This window comes from Suricata suricatta, chromosome 4 (genome assembly GCF_006229205.1).
Source record: "Suricata suricatta isolate VVHF042 chromosome 4, meerkat_22Aug2017_6uvM2_HiC, whole genome shotgun sequence".
NCBI classification, from domain to species: Eukaryota; Metazoa; Chordata; class Mammalia; order Carnivora; family Herpestidae; genus Suricata; species Suricata suricatta.
The window spans coordinates 101,311,906-101,335,556 of record NC_043703.1 but is presented as its reverse complement, the minus strand read 5'-3'; the positions used below and the strand labels follow the sequence as shown (position 1 = coordinate 101,335,556).

Genomic DNA, 23,651 nt, shown 5'->3' with positions numbered 1-23,651 from the left:
TCTGTGACTATAATAGCATTAATGACTCAGAAACAAAAAACCAGACAGTTCTAATGACGTGAAGTTTTATTGACAAAACAGTTCACACCTAGTACTGGTTGTTTGTTAAAAGTCTGGACCAAATCACTGAAGCTTTAAAAGCTAGCTTACTGTGGTCTTTTCTCTAGGCACTGACAAGGGTAATTGTGGTTCATGGCCCAGCCCCAGACTCCATTTCAATTCTAGCATAGAAAGGAATTATTTTTACTATGGTGCATAGTAAATATACTTTTTGCACGTATTAATATAAACTGCTTTAAAATGTAAAGGTACCAACACTACATGTTAAAGGCTCCGTATTATTTTCTTGGTTTTGAATTAAGATTTCCTGCCTTCAACTAAGATTTCCTGCCTTCCTAAGTACCTTTCAGCAAAGAACAATCTGTTTAAGTTCTACAAATCTGTTCATTTCACATTTGGGGATTTTATTTTTAGCCTCAGACTCAAACCAGGTTTACAACCAAGTAACCAGTCCTCCCTCAACTTATGTATTATTTTCCATCACACAGAAACCATGAGGAAGTCTATGCACTAATTATCTGTTGCCAGATAACAAATAACCCTAAACCTTAACGGCTAGACAACAAACATTTTTTCCCTGGGTCAGGAATCGAGATGTGGCTTAGCTGGGTCCCCTGGCTTTGGGTCTTTCACAAAACTACAGCCATCTCTAGATTTGACTAGGAAAGACCCACTTCCTAGCTCTCTCCCTGGTCGTTGTTGGCAGGATTTATTTCCTGCCTCTGTTCCTCATGGGTTCTTCCTCCTTCAACTCTTTGCCACATATGCCTCTCCATAGAGCACTTACAACGTTGCAGCCTTCTTTATCAAAGTAAGCAAGTGAGGCAGCAAGAGAAAGTGCCAGCAAGAGAGAGAACGCTACAAAGACTGAAGTTACAGCCTTTTGTAACTTAATCATGGAACTGACAACCCATCACTTTTGCCATGTTCTGTTCATTAGAAGTAAGTCACGAGATCCAGTCCACATTCAACAGCATAAATGCCAGAAATCTGGAATCAACGGGAGCCATGTCAGAAGCTGCCTACCATAGCGTGTAATTAAAATTCCCTCCTCATTGATTTCAACCAAAGCTTTAGAGTTAAATCTAGAATTCTGAATAGTTTCAAAAAGCAAAATATAAATTAAAAAGCAAATGCACCCACCTCCACAGCAGTGCAAGAGACTGAATGACTCATTCAGATATAGAATCTGATGGGTGTGGTTGAAATAGGCAAAGTACTATCTGTAAGAAGAACCTCGCTCTTCTGACAGCTCCTTTTGAATGAATGTACCCTTCTCTCCTTCATGGACTTGTAACTTCAAAAATCCTACCAGTCCTGTCGAAAACTACTCCTAAGTAATTATGACCATACTCTTTGATTTTGAAACTTTGTAATTAAAATCTCCTTTAATCTACTCTACAAGTAAACAGTAGCCATGAAACAAAAACTTTGTGAGCAAACACAAGAACTACCTTTATTCTTGCAGATTAGCATTAGCTTAGATGCTTGTTACATAAAATAAATTTAACAACATTATTTTTGCTTCATGTTAACTTTTGTCCTAGACATCTGTGATATTTGTGTTAGTTGGGGAATCGTGGAAAATGTTCTCCATCTCTCTCATAGAAATCTCTGTTTAACCGTGTTTAAACATGTTTACACCTTTTGCCTCAAAACTGTACTAGGAGACATGGGCTGAATATAACCTAAGGTTACAATAAATAGGTTATGTAAGACTTAAAAATTCAGAAGCCATAAAATATAACATAGACTTTCTTGGGATTCTAAGGAGTAGGTATCTTGATAAGGAGCCAGGATAGTTGCTTGTTTTTCAACAAGAAGACAATAATGAAACAGAAGTGCACTCTGAAGGAAAGAAAAAAGAGAAAAGATATATGAGCAAAAACAGAAAAATCAATGACGGTGGAAACCATAAAATTCAACAACATACAGGAGAAATTGTAAAATGAGACGGTGGCATGGGTGGAAAGCCACCAGCCACATCCAAACTCTCCTAAAAGAACATTCTAGTAGCTCAGTTGTGAATTAACTAGATGGAAAGGATAGATAAAAAGCTAACACAGCTATTAAAAGTAGTAATTAAAATCCAAAGGAAGGGTTTTATTTTTTCTTAAAATGAAAATGAACAAAATGTTGTTAAATTGCTTTTTTTTTCCATAATATTTTATTGTGAAATTGTTTAAATTGCTTTTTAAGTGCATGAAGCAGCTCTGTGTGGAGTACAGTACCTTTTCTCTTTGGTTCACTTTTCCCAGAATTAGTTTCTAGATTTGCCCAGGTGTCTCTGATCCCAATAATAAAAACCTTTTCAGGCCTGTTGAGTAGGTACTAGATAGAGTATCATCCTAGTTATTGGGATACTTTAGGTACTAGGCAGCCATGTAGAGCCTCGGGCCTGAACCATCTTGGGGAGGTGGGTCTGGTCCGTGAAGCAGGCAGTGAGAGCTGGGGCAGTCTCCAAGGGAGCTCCCAGTCAGATGTGGTTCCCCTTACTGTGAAATCCAGAGAAGGGGAAAAAAGTATTACGCTCATAAGATTTCCTCATATTCAGCCATCCATTTGCTAATACGTTCTCTTGACATAAGTAGCCCACTAAATTCCTCTTTCCTCATCACTAACTCTAAAATGACAGCTTAAGGATTATCCTTTCTGCCATTTACCATGAAGCACAGCTCGAAATCAGTTTGTTGTAGGTTTCTGAGTTTAACCACATAGCTCACACTGAGTGGATAATCAATCATTCTATGACTAAATCCATCTGGAACAAATTTGAAGAAGTGGTCCTGTAGGTTTTTTTTTTTAAATTAAACTGAAACCAGAGTTGATTTCTTTTTTCAAAGATTTAAAAGAAAAAAGTTATAAAACTCAACAATGACTTTTCCCCACAGAACTCATGCATGCTCTCTGAGTAAGATTGATTCTGTCCTGCCCCCATTTTGCATTTCATTTAATTTTTCAGAGATAGTCCTTGAGTGCTTCGGAGGAGAATCCTTTCTCAGAGAATGAGGTCACATCCCCTCCTTGAGTAGAAGGAAAGGGAGACATTCTGTGGCCGGGTTGTCGCCATAACTTCATGCTGATCTTAAATTCTCATACATGATCTTAAATTCTCAACTGAGTGATTATGGAACTAAAAAAACAGTTTCTAACCATTCTTGCTGGATCCACTGCTTTTTGCCCTGGAAGCATAAAAGGGTAATTTAAAAATCATGAGCCTTGGCTTTAAAGAACTCCACCTTTCCCTGGCTAGACCCCAAATTGTTAGTGTAAATTTAGACTATGTCTTCTCATGTACACCCTGAAATCTGCACCATTCATGCATTCATTTGTTCAGTTTTTAGTCATTTATTCACCAATTCATGCATTGATGTGTTCAGTTTTTATGTATTCAAACTGTACTAGATGCCTAAACATACCACCTTACTTGCAAGGACTCTTCAGGCTAACTGAAGAGGTAAGGTAAGGTCAGATCTTTCAAAAATTAAATGACACAAATAATACAGCTTAACAATTCAGGTCAATAAAACCTTAGTTGAGAGCCTTATTCCCCAGGTGGCCAATGGTAAAAGCAGTGGCAGGGTCCAAAGGAGGAATTAGGTGCTGCAAATAGGGGCCATAACGGGCTTTTTGGAGCCCTGTATACAGAATAATGGTGACAATATCATGTCACTCTTTGGGGTAAGGGAAAGGGGGGCTATTGCAGGAGCTGCAGGAAACAAGATAGGAAAAGTCACTGAATCATTGGAGGACAGTTTATGTGAACCCTGAATTCTTGGTTAAACATTCAGATTTAGTAACCTGATAACTAGTAAAAGATTTTGAGCAAAGAATGACATATTGAAAATGCTGCCTCCAAACAGTTGTAGGATGAGGAGGAAAAATAAATATACACATATGCTTAAATGTGTTAAATCATCTTACTAGGACTGTGATGGAAGGGAGATGGGGGTGGATCTGACTTCTTGTAAAATGAGTGAATTCCTCAAAAAAGAATTGCATTAATTTTCAAGTACTGTACATACAATAACAATGCTAATAAGCATAAAAAGAATTTGGTCCACAAGGACTATTTTCAGAATCATAGTAGTTTGTTTAAAACTGTTTCTAACAGACACATTCATTATTTTTGCATGTAAGTGATGAGTCAAGGATGACTCTAAACAAGTAGGGTAGATGGATTATAATATTGGTTGGCAATGTATTTATTCATAGGTATTTCAAAGGTAAGCATAAAATTATAAATTAATAATATTTTGGCATAATTTCAGCTCCTACACCCCATGAAATAACCAATTAAGGGCTAAACAAGCCCTTAAATGATCTTATGGACAATTGGCCTTTCGGCCTCATGTTCACATCCATTAAACTGTAGAATGTTCATTAGTCATAATATATGGCTGAAGGAACACGGAGTAAGTCTCTAACCATAAGCTATGTCTGAACATAGACCTTTAATAGCAGTTTCTCTTATTTCTAATATGTTTAAGGCTGTGATGCTGTGAAGTGCAATGAACATAACCTAAACAGAGTCATGCCCTGATTATAAGAAGGTTTTCACAATTACAGGAAATTATGGCAAGAGGTAATTATCCATAGGCCCACTCTCCTCTATATGCTCTCCTGGTATGTGTAGGGGAAAAACATTTCCCAGTTAAAAATTATCTTCATTAAAAATTAGAATTTAAATGGAGTACAAAAAAGAAGGGGCTGTTTGGGAGTGGGAGTAAGGCTGGACTAAGCTAATAAAGCAGGAACTTAAGAACATAAGACTATGTAGTTTACCTTATGAAGTAATCCAAAGGAATTTTAACTGGATTTAGATCTCACTTCACTAAGTCATAATAGTGTGTGTGTGTGTGTGTGTGTGTGTGTGTGTGTGTGTGTTTAGGAGCTACCCAACAGCTAGAACTTTGCAAAGGTAGAACATCTGTTGTCTGTTTATTGTTCTGTTTAAGTTTCCATTCTAAAACACATCATAAGCAATAGTCCTGTCTGTACTTCTCCTTTTCAAGAGTGGGTCTTCTGGAGATGATGTATTAGTTGTCTAGATTTACTTTATTCTTTTATATTGGATTTGGGAATGAGATGGGGAAAGGAAGTTTTGACATTTGCTTTGATAATTGCAGTTTGGGAGATGGCACAAGACCACAGACTCAGTATCCTATAACTGTAAGATGATTCAACAAGCCTGAACTGAGTAACTATTGTGTGCAAAGCACAGTAGGTGCTGAGAATACAAAGATAAAAGCTTATAGTGCCTGCCCACCCTTGAAAGCTCACTATCTGTGAGGAAGTGGACAGCAATTACACCGTGGCAATTTGAGTCGCATTTAAAAGACTTCCCAGAGAAGGTGACACCAGACTTCAGTCTAAGGAAGTTGTGGGCATTAGCCTTTAACAATTTGGAGGAAGAGAAAGCGGGGAGGAGAAAGAATGTTCCATGCAGAGGGAATAGCACTTGCTAAGGTCTAAGTAAAAGACAGATGAAGGGAACAACTCTTCTATATGATTCAGTGTGCAGCATGTGATGGTAGGCAAGGATCAAATCGTGAAGAGCCTTGCGCAGCACATTGAAAAATTTAGATTTCACCCTTAAGATGGTGGAAAGTGACATAGTGAGTTTTCCTCTGTACCAAGTGAAAGATGTCCTGTACAAATATGGGACTCCTGCAAACCCAAAAAAAGTCTGCTTGCTTTGTTCACAGTGGAGGGAAACACATCATTTACTTTTAAAACGTTTCTGAATTCTAACTTTGTTGACCCCGTTAGATAATTTCATTGTAAGGACTGGTTCTAGTCTCCATTTATAACAGTGCTACAAGGGCAAATTAAGTATGGATTTCATTCTAAAAATAGCACAGCTCAAATTTGTAATCAAATGAAATGCAGTGGGGAAAATAGCTCAAGAAGCAGCTAAAAACATCAGCATTAAAAGTCCACTCAGTAGTTAGCATGTTGTTCCAGGCCATTATGATTTTATCCACCCAGAATATAACTGTAACTCATAAAGGATTTTTACTGCTTGGGATTTATTTCATCTTAAATCTTGTACTAAAATTTATTGGAAGACTAATTTGAAAGTAAAATTTAACTCAGGCTTTGCAGAAGCCACAAGAAGTTCTATACATTCACCTTATTTGATTCAGCATCACTTAGTCTTATTTAAAAAAAATAATGTAGTAACAATTGCATATATTCTATGAACACATTGAGTGTTATTTATTGTGTTTTGCCATGTTGTAATATAACAGTGCTAGAATTTATGCATCAAATCCAATGGAAAGCTCAGTTGGTACCTTCAACAAATTGGGGCCATAAAATTTATATGGGCCACTGATGTGTACCTCGGGTTATCCAGCAGCTGGTTTCCTAGTAAAGAATGCCAGCATTCGGTAGTCAGAGCACAACTTGTTTAGGACCTTGTTAGACAAAGTGCCAGGGGTACACCTTTACCCTTAAGAAGGCTCTAGTTGAGGAGGTTGAGAGCGGCTTGTTCAAGACCTCTCCAAGGCAGTTGATTTCTAAAAGATCACAAGTTTGCTGCTACTGTTCTTTCTTAACTAGGATACAGCTTCCCCAAAGTCAGCTGGACAAGCTACTTTCTGTAGTGATCTTACATTGACCCAAAGGAACCTGGAAAAAGAAGCATAAAGAAGGTGGGCATGAGCTGGACTTGAAAAGGAATCTATCCTATTAAAGTAAAGGGGCTGGGGAGAGGCTCATGGGCAAAGTCAGACACATGGCAACATGTGTCTTACACATGGTGGTATGTAGCCTGGCTGATGTGGAGGACCATATAATAATGCATGGTAAGTTGGAATGTAAAGACTTGTTTGTATATTAAACCACCGGTTCTGTTGCAGTGAGGTGCAAGCTAATCATACAGGACCTTCTGCATTTTATCAACATCTACGTGAGTACTGATGAGACTAGCTGCAGGTGCTGGAGTTCTGGGGGGCTGGACAGCAGCCCACCTTCACTGAGGAGACAAAGATGGCAGGGGCACCCTGCTGAGCTCCCAGGTAGTGTACTGAAGGGTCACAGCCCTGAACCGGGATAACAGCACTCCCAAACCATTGCTGAAGCAGAAGTGCCCAAGGCCTGCAAACCAGTAGGAAATGTTCTAACACTACTTTGGATGTGACAGCAGTCAGCGCTCTCAAGTTAAAGAATAGTCTGTTGTGGCATCTGGGTGTCTCAGGCGGTTAAGCATCCAGGTCTTGATTTCAGCTTAGGTCGATGTGTCATGGTTGTGGGTTTGAGCCCTGCATCAGGTCTGTGCTGACTGTGCAGAGCCTACTTGGGATTCTCTCTCTCTCTCTCTCTCTCTCTCTCTCTCTCTCTCTCTCTCTGCCTCTCCTCTGCACACTCTCTCTCACTCTCTCTCTCAAAATAAACATAAAAGAAAAAAGAATGGTGTGACTGATCAGGGTGAAATTGAGAAAGGGCAAAGACTATATGTTTAAAGAGCAAGAAGGAGCCAGAGATGCAGGATAGAGAAAGATAGGATAAGAAGATGACAAAGAAGTCAGCCTAGCCCCCTGCTGGTTTGTCACACTGTCACCATATGCATATTAATTTTCTTCAAGCTTGAAATTCTTTCATTTTTCCTGTTAATTTTCTGTTAAACCCTTGATATTGAAACAAGACTCTATCATATCCACATACATCATTTACTTATGGCTATAATGAAAGTATTGGGAAGAGGTAATTTAGTGTTTGAAGAAAACCAAAATTACTCTTCCTAAAGACTATTTTTTAATATGCAATGGTTTTACCATATTACTAGCGTTTACAACAACAAAAACAAATTGCTCCAAGTCAAACTCTCCTGTATGGTGTGAATGAATGGATGCTTCATCAACAGCTAATGATGTAGATCACCATAATGTTTTGTGGAGACTCCTGCTCATTTGAAAAGTCAGGCATCAGTGTTTTCATTGTCTAACTCTGAGCCTTGTCCTTATGAATAAACAACCAGAAATACTTGTCTTGACTTTACATACAGTTGTTTCCACCACACTTGAAAATATTCCCCATCTGTTCTTTGGTTCTGATTTATAACTTCAGCACTACCTTGAAAGATGATGTCCATAATACCATCGACATAGTCAATATAATAAAAATTGCTGCTGAAATTTACATTTTTGTAGCTTTTCATAGTTGGGACTTGTTCACACAAAAGTTCTTTTTTTCAGAGTTACATATAGGTTCTAATTAGAGCTCTAATGAGAGCTATGTTATAAACATTAACACTCCATTGCTGTGAAGCTATTAACTGTTCTTTCATATTACAAAATAATGCTAGATTTCTTTTTGTTTTGCCATATCTCTTTTGTTTAAATGTGATTTCCCTAATGAGAAAAGGCTTTAAGAAAAGCTGATTTTGCCTATTCTCATATCCATTCATCTGGACTATGCCAACAGAAGGGACATCATTCAGCACTGTGGTTGTCCTCCTGATTGGATTTCAGTCATGACAGACCACATTCAAAATAGGACACTGAGAAAGGAAACAAGGATAGGATATGTAATTGTATACAAGTGCGTAGACAATTATATTAAAAGCCCTGACTTTCTGAAGTTTTTTGCTTCCTTCCATCTGTAGACAACAGAGGTACCAACCTGATGTACACTGACTTACAATCATCTCACAATGTTAAATACAATTTATTGCACACTTAGTGTCTACCAGGTACCATTGGGGGGAGGGCATTTCAATTAGTACTCACAATAACATTCTGAAATGAGTAGTATCCCTACTTGACAGATGGGGCAGTGATACTTGGAAAGGTTAAATAACTTTCCCTGAATACACACCTAAAGCATGGTGTTGCTTGGATTTGAACTGAGACCTACTTGATGCTAAGACCTGTGGTCTTACCCACTCTTCTGTCTCAGCCATATTTCATATCATTCTGTCAGTGAGTTGCATAAGAAAAAAGTTTTATTCTGTGGTTCCCGGACTTTGCACAAAAATCAACAAGTCCTCCCATAAACTCTAATTCTTGGTATAATAAATTCTTGGTATAATACAGTTAGAAGAAAGCTAGCACAAGGAAGTAAAAAAAATCTCAAATATAATAACCTAGAATTTTAAAATTTTGTGCAGTGAGAAAATAGAATGATTGTTGTAACTATGAATGCCCTGAAAGAGATCTCTGGCTGATAGGTCCTTATACCTATCTGGCAGCCTCACAATCATCCACATTTACCACATACACACCTGAAGCCAAAGCTTTTCATTTCAAGGTTTCCATAAACAAATTATTACATTTCTAGGGAAAAATAATTTCAGGCTAATTTTAAAATTAACAATATGAACTGCTCAATTTTTCCATTTTCTTCTAAAATGAAAACTTGGAATATGATAGACTCTACGGATGTGCTCCATGAAATAACCATTTTAAGCATATATATATATATGTACATATATATATAACAGATTTAAGAACACAGTCTTTCTTTTTCCTTCTGTGTTGATTCATGCCAAGAAATTCCCTTAAAGACTGACTTAGTTTGGCATCTACCTTTAACCTATCAACTGTATAACTGGCAAAGGTCCATCTCCCTTTGTATTCTACAGACATAGAAACCATGTATAGGGCGTGTTTCCCCGTGTGATTTTTTTCAGAGTTTGTGCTGCCAAACAAGCATTAAGCAACTCTAAATTCCTGAAAGTATGTAACTTTACAGGTACACTGTAGTGCATTTAAACATCGAAGAGCACTTTCTACTCATCCCACTCTACTCACAGAGCCATTTAATCCTGAAAGATGTCTGCTTTTAGACCCTCCTTTTATTCTACATATCAGAATCCACTGATGAAAAATGAAAAAGAAGGGAAGAAGAAATAGAAACCTATGATCATGGTCCATCAAAAAGCAAAAGCATGTTTTTCAGGTGTCCCAGGACCCAATATTTTTTTAAGTAGTTTACTGTCAAATTAGTTTCCATACAACACCCAGTGCTCTTCCCCACAAGTGCCCTCCTCCATCACCACCACCTCTTCCCCCGCTCCCCCTTCAACCCTCAGTTCGTTTTCAGTATTCAGTAGTCTCTCAAGTTTGACCCAATATTTTAAGTTTGAGAGGGCAGAAGAAAGAAAGAAGAGCTGGAAAATGAATATTTTTACAACAGCATTCAGGAATTTGGTAACGTGAGCTTTAATTTTGGATTTTTAAAACTGAAAGAGATCTCTGAGAACATACAGTCCACGAATTAGTGTGTCATCCTTGCACAGGCACCATGCTAATCTCCTCTGCATTGTTCCAATTTTAGTATATGTGCTGCCGAAGCAAGCACAGAGAATATATAGTCCAAATGTAATTATGCCTCTGATGGAAATGGAAGGTAAAATGCCTCAAACTCATTTAAAAGTCCAAAGACTATTCTATATGCTAGCTTGAGAAGTCTTTAGGATTGAAACACTCAGAGGGTCAGCAGTTTTACTGAACAGTATTTTCTTTAGTTCCCTATTGCCTTTAGGTACTCCTTGAACTTACTTGAATGCTATAAGTAAAATATATAACACAAGACTGAAAGTGTTTTAACAGACAGGAGGGGATATCCCACATCCTGCATATGCCAAACACAATTTATCAGCAAATTAAATTCAAATATGCTTGATAATTCATGAATGACTTAGGGAAAATGGCAACTGTAGTATCAATTTGGAACAAAACCTAAAAGTCAAGTCTCACTTGGTTTAACAGTATATGAAAGATTTTGGTGCAAGCTGATAGTTGTTCAAATTTAACATTTTGATCACTGAATAATCTTATGCCTTAAAATGATGAAGGTGGCAGAGTCTTTCTTCCTGAAAAATAATTCATACAGGGCAAAGAATACTAAGTCTAGATTTTAACTCCTACATTGCTCAAGGAAGAGGAATAAAATAACTGCTTAAAATGAGATCTTTCCTTGCTATACTTTATCATAGAACAAGGCTTTCAGATGGAAGAGGATAAATTATGAAAGTATGGAAGTAAACACTACAACTCTACAGAGATATATGAACGTCCATCATGTGACAAATGAGAGAACACATTGATATTCAATTTTGTTGAATCCTCACAACTTTCTACATTATGGTATCTGCAGCAACTGTTTTTCGATTTTTTTATTAACATTTTCAAACTCAAAGTTGAACATGTGATACTATGAACATTGAACACCTACCATCCAGATTCAGAAATTGTTAATTCTGCCATATTTGCATGCAGTGCCTTCACATCGTTTTTAAACACAGATGACCAGTCAAATTCCCACCCACTATTGAGATCCACATTACACCATTTGCATATAATATATTAAAATGTCCAATTACCATATATTTTTTTTACCCTGAACTAAAGTCTGCCTTCCGTGGGGCCCCGGGGTGGCTCAGTCAGTTATGTGCTCACTTAGGTTCAGGTTATTATCTTACGTTTATGGGTTCGAGCCCCGTGTCAGGCTCTATGCTGACAGCTCAGAACCTGGAGCATGCTTTGGATTCTCTCACTCTCTCTCTCTCTCTCTCTCTCTCAAAAATAAATAAGCATTTTTAAAAATCTGCCTTCCTTGAATTTTTACCCATTTATTTCTAGTTCTACCTTTGGAAAGACAGGGTCAAGAGTTTTCCCTTTTTCTTGAAGTGGCCCTTCAAAACCCTAAAGTTCATTGTCATAACAGACCATCTCATTTACAAATTCTATTTGTATTTTCTTCTCTTGTAAATTGAGTTCAGTGGGGGAAAAGATAAGGAGATGTGTAAGGAAAGAAGGAGGAGCTATAGGCCTTCTTAAGAACTGGCATTTTTTTCCCACAAAGTTTCATATGTGATATTTTCATTTTTGTTCAGTTTGACGTAGTCTTAAATTTCAGTGTTATCTTCCTTAAACCATGAGACCTTTGGAAGTGTGTGTCTTCTTTTCCAAAATAAGGGGATTTTTCTGGTTTTGTAGTTGTCAATGTTGTTTCTATCACATTTGCATTGTAGTGAGGGAAAAAAAATCTGTATATTGTAATTTTTGAAACGTATTAGACTTGCCTTAAGGCTAGCACATGATCATTTTCTTTTAACATTCTCTCACTGTTTGAATAAGTTATGTATTCTGTGTAGTGTTCTATGTATATCAAGTAGTTCAAAGTTTTTAATTGTGTTATTCATATTTTCTATTCATTCCTGAGAATGTATATTTATTTAGTTACTAAGAGAGATATGTTAAAATCTTAGTATAATTGTATGTATTCATTTTTCCCTTTGTTTTACCTATTTTTGCTTTATCTATATGGAGGTTGTATGATTAAATGCAGTTCTATCCTGAATTTCTACATTTTCCTGGTAAACTAAAACTTTTTTCATTACATAGTATTATTTTTTATTGTCTAATAATCTTTTTTCCTTTAAAGTCAGCTTTGTCAACTTTCTTTTGATTAGTGCTTGCATAGTACATATTTCATCTTTTTTTCTTTAACTTGTGTCCTTATATTTAAATTGCTTCTCTTGGGGCATCTGAGTGGCTGAGTCTGTTGAGCATCTAACTCTTGATTTCATGTCAGGGCATTGAGCCTGCGTGGGCTCTCCTCTCTCTCTCTCTATCTCTCTCTCTCCCCCTCTCTCCCTCTCTCTCTCTCTCTCTCTCACTCTTGCTCTCACTCTCTCTCGCTCTCTCTCCCTTTGCTCCTCTCCCCCCCTCTCTCTCAAATTAAAAACAAATGTTTTCTCTTAAAACAGCATTTTTGAGGGTTTTTTTGTAATGAACATGAGCATTTAATCTACTTACATTAATGTAATGATTGCTATGATTAGGTTTAAACTACCATTTTTCTATTTGCCTTCTATTTGTCCTGCACGTTTTAGTTTCCTTTTCTTTCTTTTCTTGCCTTCTCTCTAAAATAATGGACCATTTTGTATTATGCCATGTCTCACCTGAATTACACTTGTAGCTTTATGCTCTTTTACTATTCCTTTAGTGTTTTCCCTAGGGATTACTTTGACATGCATCCTTGATTTATCAAAGTCTAAAATAAATTAGTAGTTTTACTTTTTCCCCGACAATGCAAGGACCTTCAAATACTTAAACTCTATGTACATTCCTGCCAACTTATTATTCTCATGTATTTTAATTATAAATACCTTATAAATCCCAAATATGTTATAAATCCCAAATATGTTATAAATCCCCAAAGACCTTCCTATTATTGTAACAAATACAGTCAGTATTCATTTAGATTTACTCACATATTTATCCTTTCATTGCTTTTCATTGTGCTGGAATTTTGAATCAAAAAGAGAAAGGAATTGAGTGCAAATTTGGTGAGTTCTGCCCCTCCTTCATCCTACCTCTCTGCTTCATTTGGAATTCAGAAAAACATAAGGGCCCTGAGGCATATGGGGAAACATTGTGCAGAAACATCATAAGTAAGATGTAATGAAATGGGTAGGAAAATATACACAAGAAGGTAACATGCTCTGAAGGCAAGAAGCACAAAGATGTGCTTTATTTAAAAAGCCTTAAGCAGCTAATGTTTTGGAGAAGTATTGCCAAATTACACTCAGCAAATTTAGTAGTATGCCCCAATTTAGTGGGCACAAAAGCTGTTTATTGTTGAATGAACAACAAGTATAATGTAATTGGTTTCATACAATTAGAAGGTCACCAAGCCATGCTTGTTATAACTGGCATTGCCGTAGCCAGGGGCTTGTGTGACCTCAAGCGATGATTGGCCTGAAGGAGTAAGCCAAGAATGTGTGTGCTTTGGGCTAGGAAGACTGACTAATCTGGCTGCAAGGCTTAAGGAGGGGGCCAGGAATCAAGTCACAGTGCTTAGGCAGGCCATGGTGGATTCAGCTGAAAGTAGTCAGTTTCCATTCAGTTCATCACTCTCCAGGGGTTAGATCTGGAGCTGGGGGTGGAAGGTGGTCGGGAGGAACGAAGCAAAGCAGTAGGGCACCGGGAAACCACAGCTGAAATGTCAGTTCAAAGGCATCCGATAATAAGATGGGACCATAATGCTTCTGAAAGTCATCCAGTTTGAAGCTGGTACCCAGCTTGTATGGAACTTTCACACAGACTATCTTTAATTCCTGGTACTGAGCCACCCTAAAGCAAAGATTAATGGTGCCACTTCTTTCAAAAGACAGCTTTACCTCCACAAGGTTGTGGGTTAATGGCTGGCTGTAATATCATTCCAAATGCCAGGGTCATCTTTTCCCAAACATATTTTTAACAGATAATTAAGTTTAAGAAGTAGAAAAAAGGGGGTTTGTCTGGAAAATGTCATATTCATGGAGATGTGAGAGAATACTCTTGATGATTAGCAATCATTTATCTGTAAAAAATGTTTTTCCTTAAGATTCTGAAGGCAAAAAGTTTCTCTTTGCCAGTGTGCAAACAGAGCTGAAAAATAATTAAGGACTCCACTTGTTTGCTTATTCTGTTTTGGCCTATGAGTGATTGGTTCATTTGGTCTATGTGTAGTACAGGTGAGTCATGAGTTGAACTGGTCATGTGTACCACTTGGTTTTCTCCACCATGTTTATGAACTGTGTGTCTAACTTCATCTGATCATCTTGCAAATGAACACCACTAGCCACAGAGGAAACTGCTTGAGAAAGGGTCCATTTGCAGTGAAAATCAATCATCACTGCTGGAAAGGCAACTCCAAATACATAAAGCATGGTTTTTCCACATGAAAACATCATATTTCAAGGTTCTGATAGGACACAGGGCAATGACAAGGACTTCCAGGACACTAGATTCACCACCCTCTAAAACAAAGAAATGAACTATCAGTGAGGCTGATGTTTGTTGATTTTGGTGATGTTTTTGTTTATCATTTTAAGCACACCAATTATTAACAATCTGTTTTGCCAGACCAGATAAGAATCTAGAACTATAAATCTGCTGGCCATAGATGAAGACAGTTCTCTTTTGTTACTTAATATCAGTATTTATTTTCTCCACTAGAACTGCTTAGCTTGGGTGAATTCTAGCTGATAATTTCAGAAGGGTGAAAAGCTAACTAGAACTGGGCATTTAGCCCAGATAAATCTGAATCCAGTACTATGAAAGAAGCAGCAAGGGAAATAGAAAGTCTTTGACAAAAATTGTTGATAATTGGCTAAGGACTGGGGAGGGAAACAGAAGACTTGGAGAGCAATGAATGTTATTCTAATGGAGAAGAAAGACACAAGGGAGGAATCAAGGTACTACAGGTTAACAACTTTAATTCTAAGAAAAATTGAATATATATATACATATATAAAACTACAATTAAAGGTCTGCTATCCAAAACTCTTAGGAAATGAATCTTTATAGAGAGCAAAATTGCATGGTTAAAATGAAAATCTGGCATTTCAGTCTCTACTCTTGGGCAGGTCATGTCACAAATCTCCTATTTCGGTGACATCCTCCTGCCTCATCCATAAATTGTGCATGATGTGACCACTTATTCCACAGAGCTGTTATCAGAATTAAGTCAGAGACTTGCAGATCTGATTTTCTAATCAAATAATAGATGTTTAAATATTGGTAAGCATTTATCTATTTTGTACCAATTAATGTTAGAATTTTAACAAGTTTGTATATGAAGTTATATAACATGTCACACACCATCTTCTTAATCAAAATTTAAGCAACATAATTTAATGTCTAAATAATTTAATACTCAATTATTAAGAGCCATGAATAGGTGAGGCAGTGGTAAAACAGCACTGCTCTCAGAACTGATTCAGATGTTTCCTACTTTCCAGGATTATACTGAAAAATAAAATGAAGACCCCAAATTACAGTAAGATCCTTACACAATAATTTCCTTTAATTTAAAAAGTTTCAGAGGCACTTGGGTGGCTTACTTGGTTAAATTGCCGACTCTTGATTTCCACTCAGGTCATGATCTCATGGTTCATGAGCTCAATCCCCACATCAGGCTCTGGGTTGATGATGCAGAACCTGCTTGGAATTATCTGTCTCCCTCTCTCTCTGCCCCTATCCTCTCAAAATAAATAAATAAACATTAAAAAAAGTTTATACAGTAAATTGAAACAGTTCTGGGAAATAATTTATTGTCCTGTTACTAGAAAGGATTAGGACTAGTCATTCTGAGCAGATGGGTATCTATCTAAACTGTTAAGAATGTGAAAGAAAGAAAGAAAGAAAGGAAGGAAGAAAGAAAAAGAAAAAAAGAGAGAAGGAAGACAGGAAGGGAGAAAGGAAGAGACAGAGGCTAAGAGTAAAGTAACTTCTTCTGATGGCAAACATGAATCCTTGACCTTTTTTATCTACTTCATTTATGAGATTAAATTAGTATGGTTGTTGAAAATATAATAAGATTTAAATCCATGCAGATGAAGAAATAGCAGCAACTTGAATTTAACCACTGCCTTTTCTTTAACCACAGGAGTTCAAAGGACAGCACCATCAAGTAATATTTACAAAGCATGCACAGTGCTCCCCACAGAACTAGTAAAGATATGGTCATTTTACTCAGTTTACATTCTGTAAACAAAAAGATACATTTTGAAGATTCTGAACTTTAAAAAAAAAATCTTCATGCATCATTAAGGATGGACAGTCTATTTTACAGATGGAGAAACAGAGAAAAAAAATTGATGCCATGGTCCTGGATCACCTAGACAGTGACAGATGCAAAATCATTTCAATCCCCTTCCTCCTATTTCAGTGTATTCTCATCCCTGGTCAGTGGTGGCTTATTCCAAAGTATTTCTGAATTACTCCTTAAATCTAAAGCAACAGTATCTAAATGGTAATCCAAAGCATTTAAACTACAGAAAATATTTGCCTGTGAGAACACACTGAATGTCCATGTCGTGGTAAGTTATCAAATTATGAAAAGAACATTGCAAAGATTAAAATGTTGCATAAGAGAGAGAAAGCAGCATGAGTCAGGGGTTTGGGAAATATGAGTCAGAATGACAGGAAGGAGCCAAAAACATAGAGAATGAGGGCCTAAGCAGGGACTTCATGGACACCACAGAGATGTGGACACCATTAACTTTTGAGAGGAAACCAAATATGCGGTTCCATAGACTGGGGGGTCAGTGTGATAAAGAGGCTAGGAGCAAGAGCTGAGCAAAGATCAGACTGCATTGTTTGAAGCAATGATTGTGCCAAAGTCAGCAAGAAAGGGCCCTACAACAGTATAAATCACTAGGATGGAGAGTGTGGGCACATTTTTGAAAAATGAGGGAATCACCAAATACTGCCATTAGCTATTCTTAACGCATGAGAATGATGAAATGTGAGTTGATTTACGTGTTGTGATATTTTAGGAAGCACACTCTATTATTTTGTTCTTTGGCTATGTTTACATTAGGCTGTGTCTACATAGTTCAGCGCAGTTCCCTGTGGTGTTCAATTCAAATTCCAATCCCACCTTTCAGGCCCTGAATTTTTGCTTATGACTCGAGCCACCATGTTCTGAGCACCTTCAAGCAGGCACTGCACCAGGCTCTTCACACACTGCCCCTCCAGCCATGCTGACTCCAGGCGGCTGCCACGCTTCTCATGCAAACTGCTTTGTTTCACGATGTGTTTTCTAATGTGACCTGCCCCCTGCCAAGAAATAGCCTCCTCACCTTCTTCAAAATGCAGCTCAAAACTCACTTGGCCTGGCAAACCTTCCACAGTCGCCCCCCTCTGATGCTGCCTTATTCCTCCAAGTTTCAGCAGTTCTCAACACCGCTGCTTTACTTCAGTTTCCATTTGCTAACATCTTGCTGGTTTTGCTGTTTCTCACATCTTGCCTGTTACCCTGCCTTGTAAATGATTAGTTCCATGAGATAAAACACTGATCCTACTTTCCTTAAACTCTAGGCATCAGTTTCCAGCAAACAATTATCATTCACTCATCCATTTATTGAACAAACATTTATTGAAAACCTACTGTGTTTCATGCACTCTTCTAGGCACTAGGAATATGGGTGGGGGGCACTAGGGTGGCTCAGTCAGTTAAACATCTGACTTTTGGTTTTGGCTCAGGTCATGATCTCACAGTTTGTGAGACTGAGTCCCACATTGGGCTCTGCACTGACAGGAGCCTGCTTGGGATTCTCTCTTTCCCTCTTTCTCTGCCTCTCCCTTGCTCGCTTTCTCTCTCTCTCTCTCTCTCTCTCTCTCTCTCTCTCTCTCTCTCTCTGAAAATAAATTAATAAACATTTTTTAAAGAGGAATACCAAAAAAAAGAAGTAAGATGTAGACTGCATCCTCAAAGAGCTTGGGTCCAGGGCCCAGGGAATGTATTAACTAACTGCTTAAGAACCAAGTAAGCTAGGTGAAAAGCAAAACAGAATCTCCTCTCCCCCAAGTACTTTTTTGTAGATTACCAGGAAAATCATGGCTGACCTGAATCATTTCCTGTGTGACTAAAGCAGTGCTTTTGCCACTAGAGGTATTCTTACCACAGAGGCCTTTCATAATCAAAAAGCCTGGGGAAAGCAGGCCTTCTAGTATACCTGCATAAGGACACATGTTCTGCTCCGAGTCTCTGACATAGATGTGTGTTTTAGTGACTTTACTATCGCATTAACTTTCTGATTTTAAGAAATACAGAAATCCACACAAGTAGAAAAGAAAAGCGTAGGGGTACCTGGCTGGCTCAATCAGTGGGGTGTGCGTCTCTTGATCTTGGGATTGTGGGTTCGAGCTGCACATTGGGTGCAGAGATTACTTTAAAATCAAATCTTTTAAAAAAAGTAAAAGAGTTTAACAATTTATAACAATTCTTATATGACTTTTTCAAATAATATATGCTTTGTGAATAAGTAATAACAGGGTCTTAATTTTTTTAAACATTTTTATTCATTTTTTGAGAGACAGGGAGAAACAGAGCATGAGCAAAAGAGGAGCAGAAAGAGAGGATGACCCAGAATCTGAAGCAGGCTCCAGGCTCTGAGCTGTCAGCACGGAGCCCCATGTGGGGCTCAAACTCACAGACTGTGAGATCATGACCTGAGTTGAAGGCAGATGCTCAACCAACTGAGCCACCCAGGCACCCCAATAACAAAGGGTCTTAAAGTACAACTTTTAAAATCATAAAATTGTGTTATTTAAATAAACTAATACAAAATATTTTAATAAACTAATGAATTGACAGTATAATCGAAGATTGTTCAAAAAACTCTTATCCATGTGTCCTTTACCATTAGAAAACTGCTAAGAGTAAGGGACAGGATAAATATTCTAAGCTTGAGGTGGAGAAGCCATAAATGAAAATGTGGTTGTTCATCTCCTAGCAGATCCAGCTCTAGGTATATGATAAAGCAAGCACTCAACTCCTTTGGAATAATTTAGTAAAAGTCATTTCATGCAATTGTGTTTTATTGAATTCCAAGAAGTTTCCCATCTGAAAGAATTAAAAATTAAAGTGAGTCAAGGATGTATAATGTTAAAAATATCACAAGTCAGTGTTAGGTGCAGGGACTCCTATGGCAGTTTTGACTGTTTGTTTGATAGAGAAAAGGAAAAGACTATAGTGGCAGTGAAATTTTTTTAGTATTAAATTATTTTAACTCACTTAATATTTTTATTCAATAATCTTTCTCAGAAAGTAAGTGGACCTGGCTCTTAAGACAGAGTAGGTCCAGGTGGCACAATGTTTATGTTTAAAACCTATTTAATGATATGTTAAGTCCACTGGAAATATTAGCCTGTTTATCAAAAAGCCTTAGAACTGAACGAAAGTCGGAAGGAAACCGTAGGACAGGGGAATGCAGTGGGGTGGGGCGGTTTGCAGAGAGGCCTGGGAGGGAGAGCCGCCCTCACTGGCGAGGCCTCCCTGAGAACTGCAGCAGTGAGCCCGGGCCTCCGTCTGCGGCCAGCGTGCACTGAGGGAACTTGCCACATCTGACTCTCACGTTTCTGTATCTCTCAGGGCTGTTATCACTGCAGATGCTGGCAAATGTTCTTGACAAAAAACAATAGGAATTCTGCTGTCATTTCTGCATTAGCGAGTCATAAAGCTCTGAAAGAAACCCCAGTAGAAATGTTTTCATCAAGTGCGTAAAAGAAAATAAAAGAAGACACAAAAAAGAGCAGATAATTCCAAAGAAAGATCGTGGCACCTCTGCATAGGACCTTAGAAGGACAGGGTTATAATCACTGACTTGAAAATGATGGTGATGATGATGATGATGATGATGATGATGATGGATTTCAAAACAAAAATAAAAAAACAGTAACAAAAGAAGTTCACTAAAGTTTAAAATCAGGTTCAAAGAATTACGTTAAGTAGATGCTTTTATAGGGTATTATCCAATAAACAGACATACATCCCTCAAGTATTTTCATCTCCCCTCCCTCTTCCTATTGGAAAGAATCTCTTTCATCATTCAAAGCCGACATCTGAGGACAAGTCTCCTAACTGGAACCTCCTACGTTATTTCATTAGCAGCGTAAGTGCAGCAGTTCTCCCTGGAAATAGAGCTGAAAGGCAACACACCAAGCGCCGCTCTCTGAGCTTCTTCAAGGGAAGGCAGGGATTGAGGAATACATCCTCATCGTGGATGGCTCATTTTTTGTATTGAATTTTAGCCCACTGTTTGTTCCAAAATACCACTCTGGGTTTGCCAGAGGGATGATCAAAAGGTCCCTAAGCCTGTCTCAGTTTTTATGCAAAATTTGTCATCTAGGAATTCCAAGTTGTACAATATATTTTTTATTTTAAAGATTTCTTTAATGTTTATTTATTTTTGAGAGAGAGAGAGAGAGAGAGAGAGAGAACAGAGAAAGGCAGAGAGAGAGGGAGACACAGAACCTGAAGCAGGCTCCAGGCTCTGAGCTGTCAGCATAAAGCCCAACATGAGGCTCAAACTTACAAACCATGAGATCATGACCAGAGCCTGAGTCCGATGCTTACCTGACTGAACCACCCAGATGCCCCAAGTTGTACAATACTTTTTAACAAAGCTTAGACTCTTTAGTTGTTAAGGAATGCCAAAATTACATCATCCTTTCATCTTCTGAACTCCTCTATTTAACTTCATAATGTGAGAGAGTTAATTAAATGTGAAGGTAAAAAAAAAAAAGATGCGAAGGTAATGTTGAAAAGGCAAAATTAAATTTCACTTATAAATTACTGTAATATGAGTACACAACACACAAATTCACATCAGGATTCCCAGAGGAATCCATTATAATAGATTCATTATATTATGACTGAGCAATTTTTACCTTTCTAGAACTATACCTACTCCTTAGGGCACATTTGGTAAATTATACAACTGCTTTGGGAAATATCTGTTTTTTAACCGAAATGAAATGCTTTGGGAAAATATGTATTTTAAACTACATCAGTCTATCTCCCCTAGACAAATATGATCAAGTTGAATCCTTTGCCTTTTGAAATTTGAAAGGAAAGGTTTTAAAAAAAAAAAAGGCAACAGGAAATGCATAGTATTAAAATTTGATTTATACTTGGATATTGGACACATTTTTAGAGATTGGTCAACATAAATTATCTCAAATGCGATATATTGTGTGGAAAAAGCCAGTATTACACAATTTATTTACCCTTTAAAACACAGAAAACAATACCATATATTCCAATGGATGTACATCTATGTAATAAATGTATAAAAACATCTCAGGGAAGGAGTCACACCTACCAGGATAGTGGCAAGTGGGTGAGTAAAGAGATGAAAATACAGTAAGGCTTTAGCTGTATCTCAAATGTTTCATTTCTGAAAATAAAGTGAACCAAGGCAAGTGCAGCTAAATGTTAGCATGTGTTAAATCTGAGTGGTCCACACTGGCATCTACAAAATTGTTATCTGAACACTTGAAATCATTTATCATTTTAAACATTTCCAATATAATAATATTACAGAGTATTATCTTAAGAATAGGGCAAAAACTTCATTTCTTTAAAAGAAAGTATGATGGCAATTCAGCACAGGGCAGATAGTCAGTTCTGTTATAATAGCATTGTATGGTGACGGATTATAGCTACTCTTGCGGTGAGTATAACATGACTGGTGGGGTTGTTGAATCACTGTGTTGTGTACCTGAAACTCATGTAACTTATGTGTCAACCATACTTCAGTTTTTTAAAAATGGGGGAGACAGCAACGTCTGCCCAACCAACTCAAACTCTGTGCTGCCTTCTTTAACAGACATAGATGAGTGCACTGCCGGGACTCACAACTGTAGAGCCGACCAAGTGTGCATCAATTTACGGGGCTCCTTCGCCTGTCAGTGCCCCCCAGGGTACCAGAAGCGGGGAGAGCAGTGTGTCGGTAAGTACGGCGGAACAGTAAACAAAATCCTGTCCTAAACCTCTTACTTGCTTAAACCTCAGTCATTTAAAACAAAGCACTCATATTTATTTGGAAAATGGTAGCTAACAACTGCTTATTCTTTCATTGACTCTTGGTCCATTTTCCACATTAACGAGAAAGAGCTAACCTTAAAGGGTGAGCATATTCTGGATATTAAAGTGTTGGTTACCTGTTAGACTAAACAAAAGCAGAAATTTGGCATATGAATGGGACCACAAAGGAACCAAGGAGATAATTTTAAATTAGTTGTTTGGGGGCCATAGAACTAAAACACTAATGATGTAAGCCTCATTGACTGGTTCATAAAATAGCAGCTTATAGGGCAATGGTGAGGTTCAAATCCTAGCTCTACCCCCTTTGAGACTCCAGACAAGTGACTTACAGAGTCTGTGTGTTATTTTTTTTCCTTTGTACTACGGAGATAATACTAGCGCCTACCTCAGGAGCTCACGTGTGGGAGAGCTTAGAACGGCACCTGGTCCTGAGTGGAATAGCTGCCTGCTATCATTATGTGATGAGTTAAGAGACTTGTATGTACTAGGGGCACCTGGGTGGCTCAGTCGGTTCAGCATCCGGCTTCAGCTCAGGTCATGCTCTCACGGTTCGTGGGTTCAAGTCCCACATCGGGCTCTGTGCTGACAGCTAGCTCAGAGCCTGGAGCCTGCTTCAGATTCTGTATCTCCCTCTCTCTGACTCTCCCCTGCTCACACTGTCTCTGTCTCTCAAAAATAAATAAAAAACATTAAAAAAAAAAAAAGACATGTACTAAATATTCTTTAGGTTGCAAGTGGCTGCAGTGCTGGGAACACAAGTTTAGCATGTGCCTCTACTTGAGAGCTCTACTTGAGCTACCTGAAGGCAGGGGCCCGATCTGGTTTGTGTCACTGCTGTCTCCCCAGTCCCTGAAGAGTGCCTGCCAAATAGATGTTCTGTGTACTTTTTTTTAATGACTGGAAGAACATAGTATGAGGAGGCTACCTGGCAAATAAGAAGTAAACAGTAAAAAGTAAATGTGTTCTGGGATCAGTCATAAGGTCTGGCACCAGGAATGAAACTTTCTAAATTGACTCCCTGTGTCAGTTGCATTCATATGATATTGACATTGATTTTCATACCACCTTTTCCCATACATCAGTGGAGAGTCCTTCTTTTCTCTTAGGAGGATAAGGATGTGGGGATAGGGAGCTAGCATCACTTTTTGCCTGAAAATGCTAGCTGTTGACGTCAGGATGTCAGCACTGAGCTCCTACTGGGCCCTGGACCAGTTCTGCCTGCCGTGGGGCTATGCCCAAGTGCCAGGATTAGT

At 38.0% G+C, this 23,651-nt stretch overlaps 1 protein-coding gene and 1 non-coding gene across 4 annotated transcripts in view; one reads left to right on the top strand and one right to left on the bottom strand.

Moving 5' to 3' along the window:
- The window catches only part of EFEMP1 (EGF containing fibulin extracellular matrix protein 1), a 60,584-nt gene that overhangs the window by 20,671 nt on the left and 16,262 nt on the right, over positions 1 to 23,651 (top strand). For all 3 annotated transcript variants that reach the window (XM_029937396.1, XM_029937395.1, XM_029937397.1), the window contains one exon: positions 22,181 to 22,303. In XM_029937396.1, the coding sequence (XP_029793256.1) occupies positions 22,181 to 22,303 (123 nt within the window). The remainder of the gene's footprint in view (positions 1 to 22,180; positions 22,304 to 23,651) is intronic.
- Positions 10,265 to 10,368, bottom strand: LOC115290924. Its single transcript, XR_003908305.1, has one exon. It is a non-coding gene; the product is annotated as a U6 spliceosomal RNA (small nuclear RNA).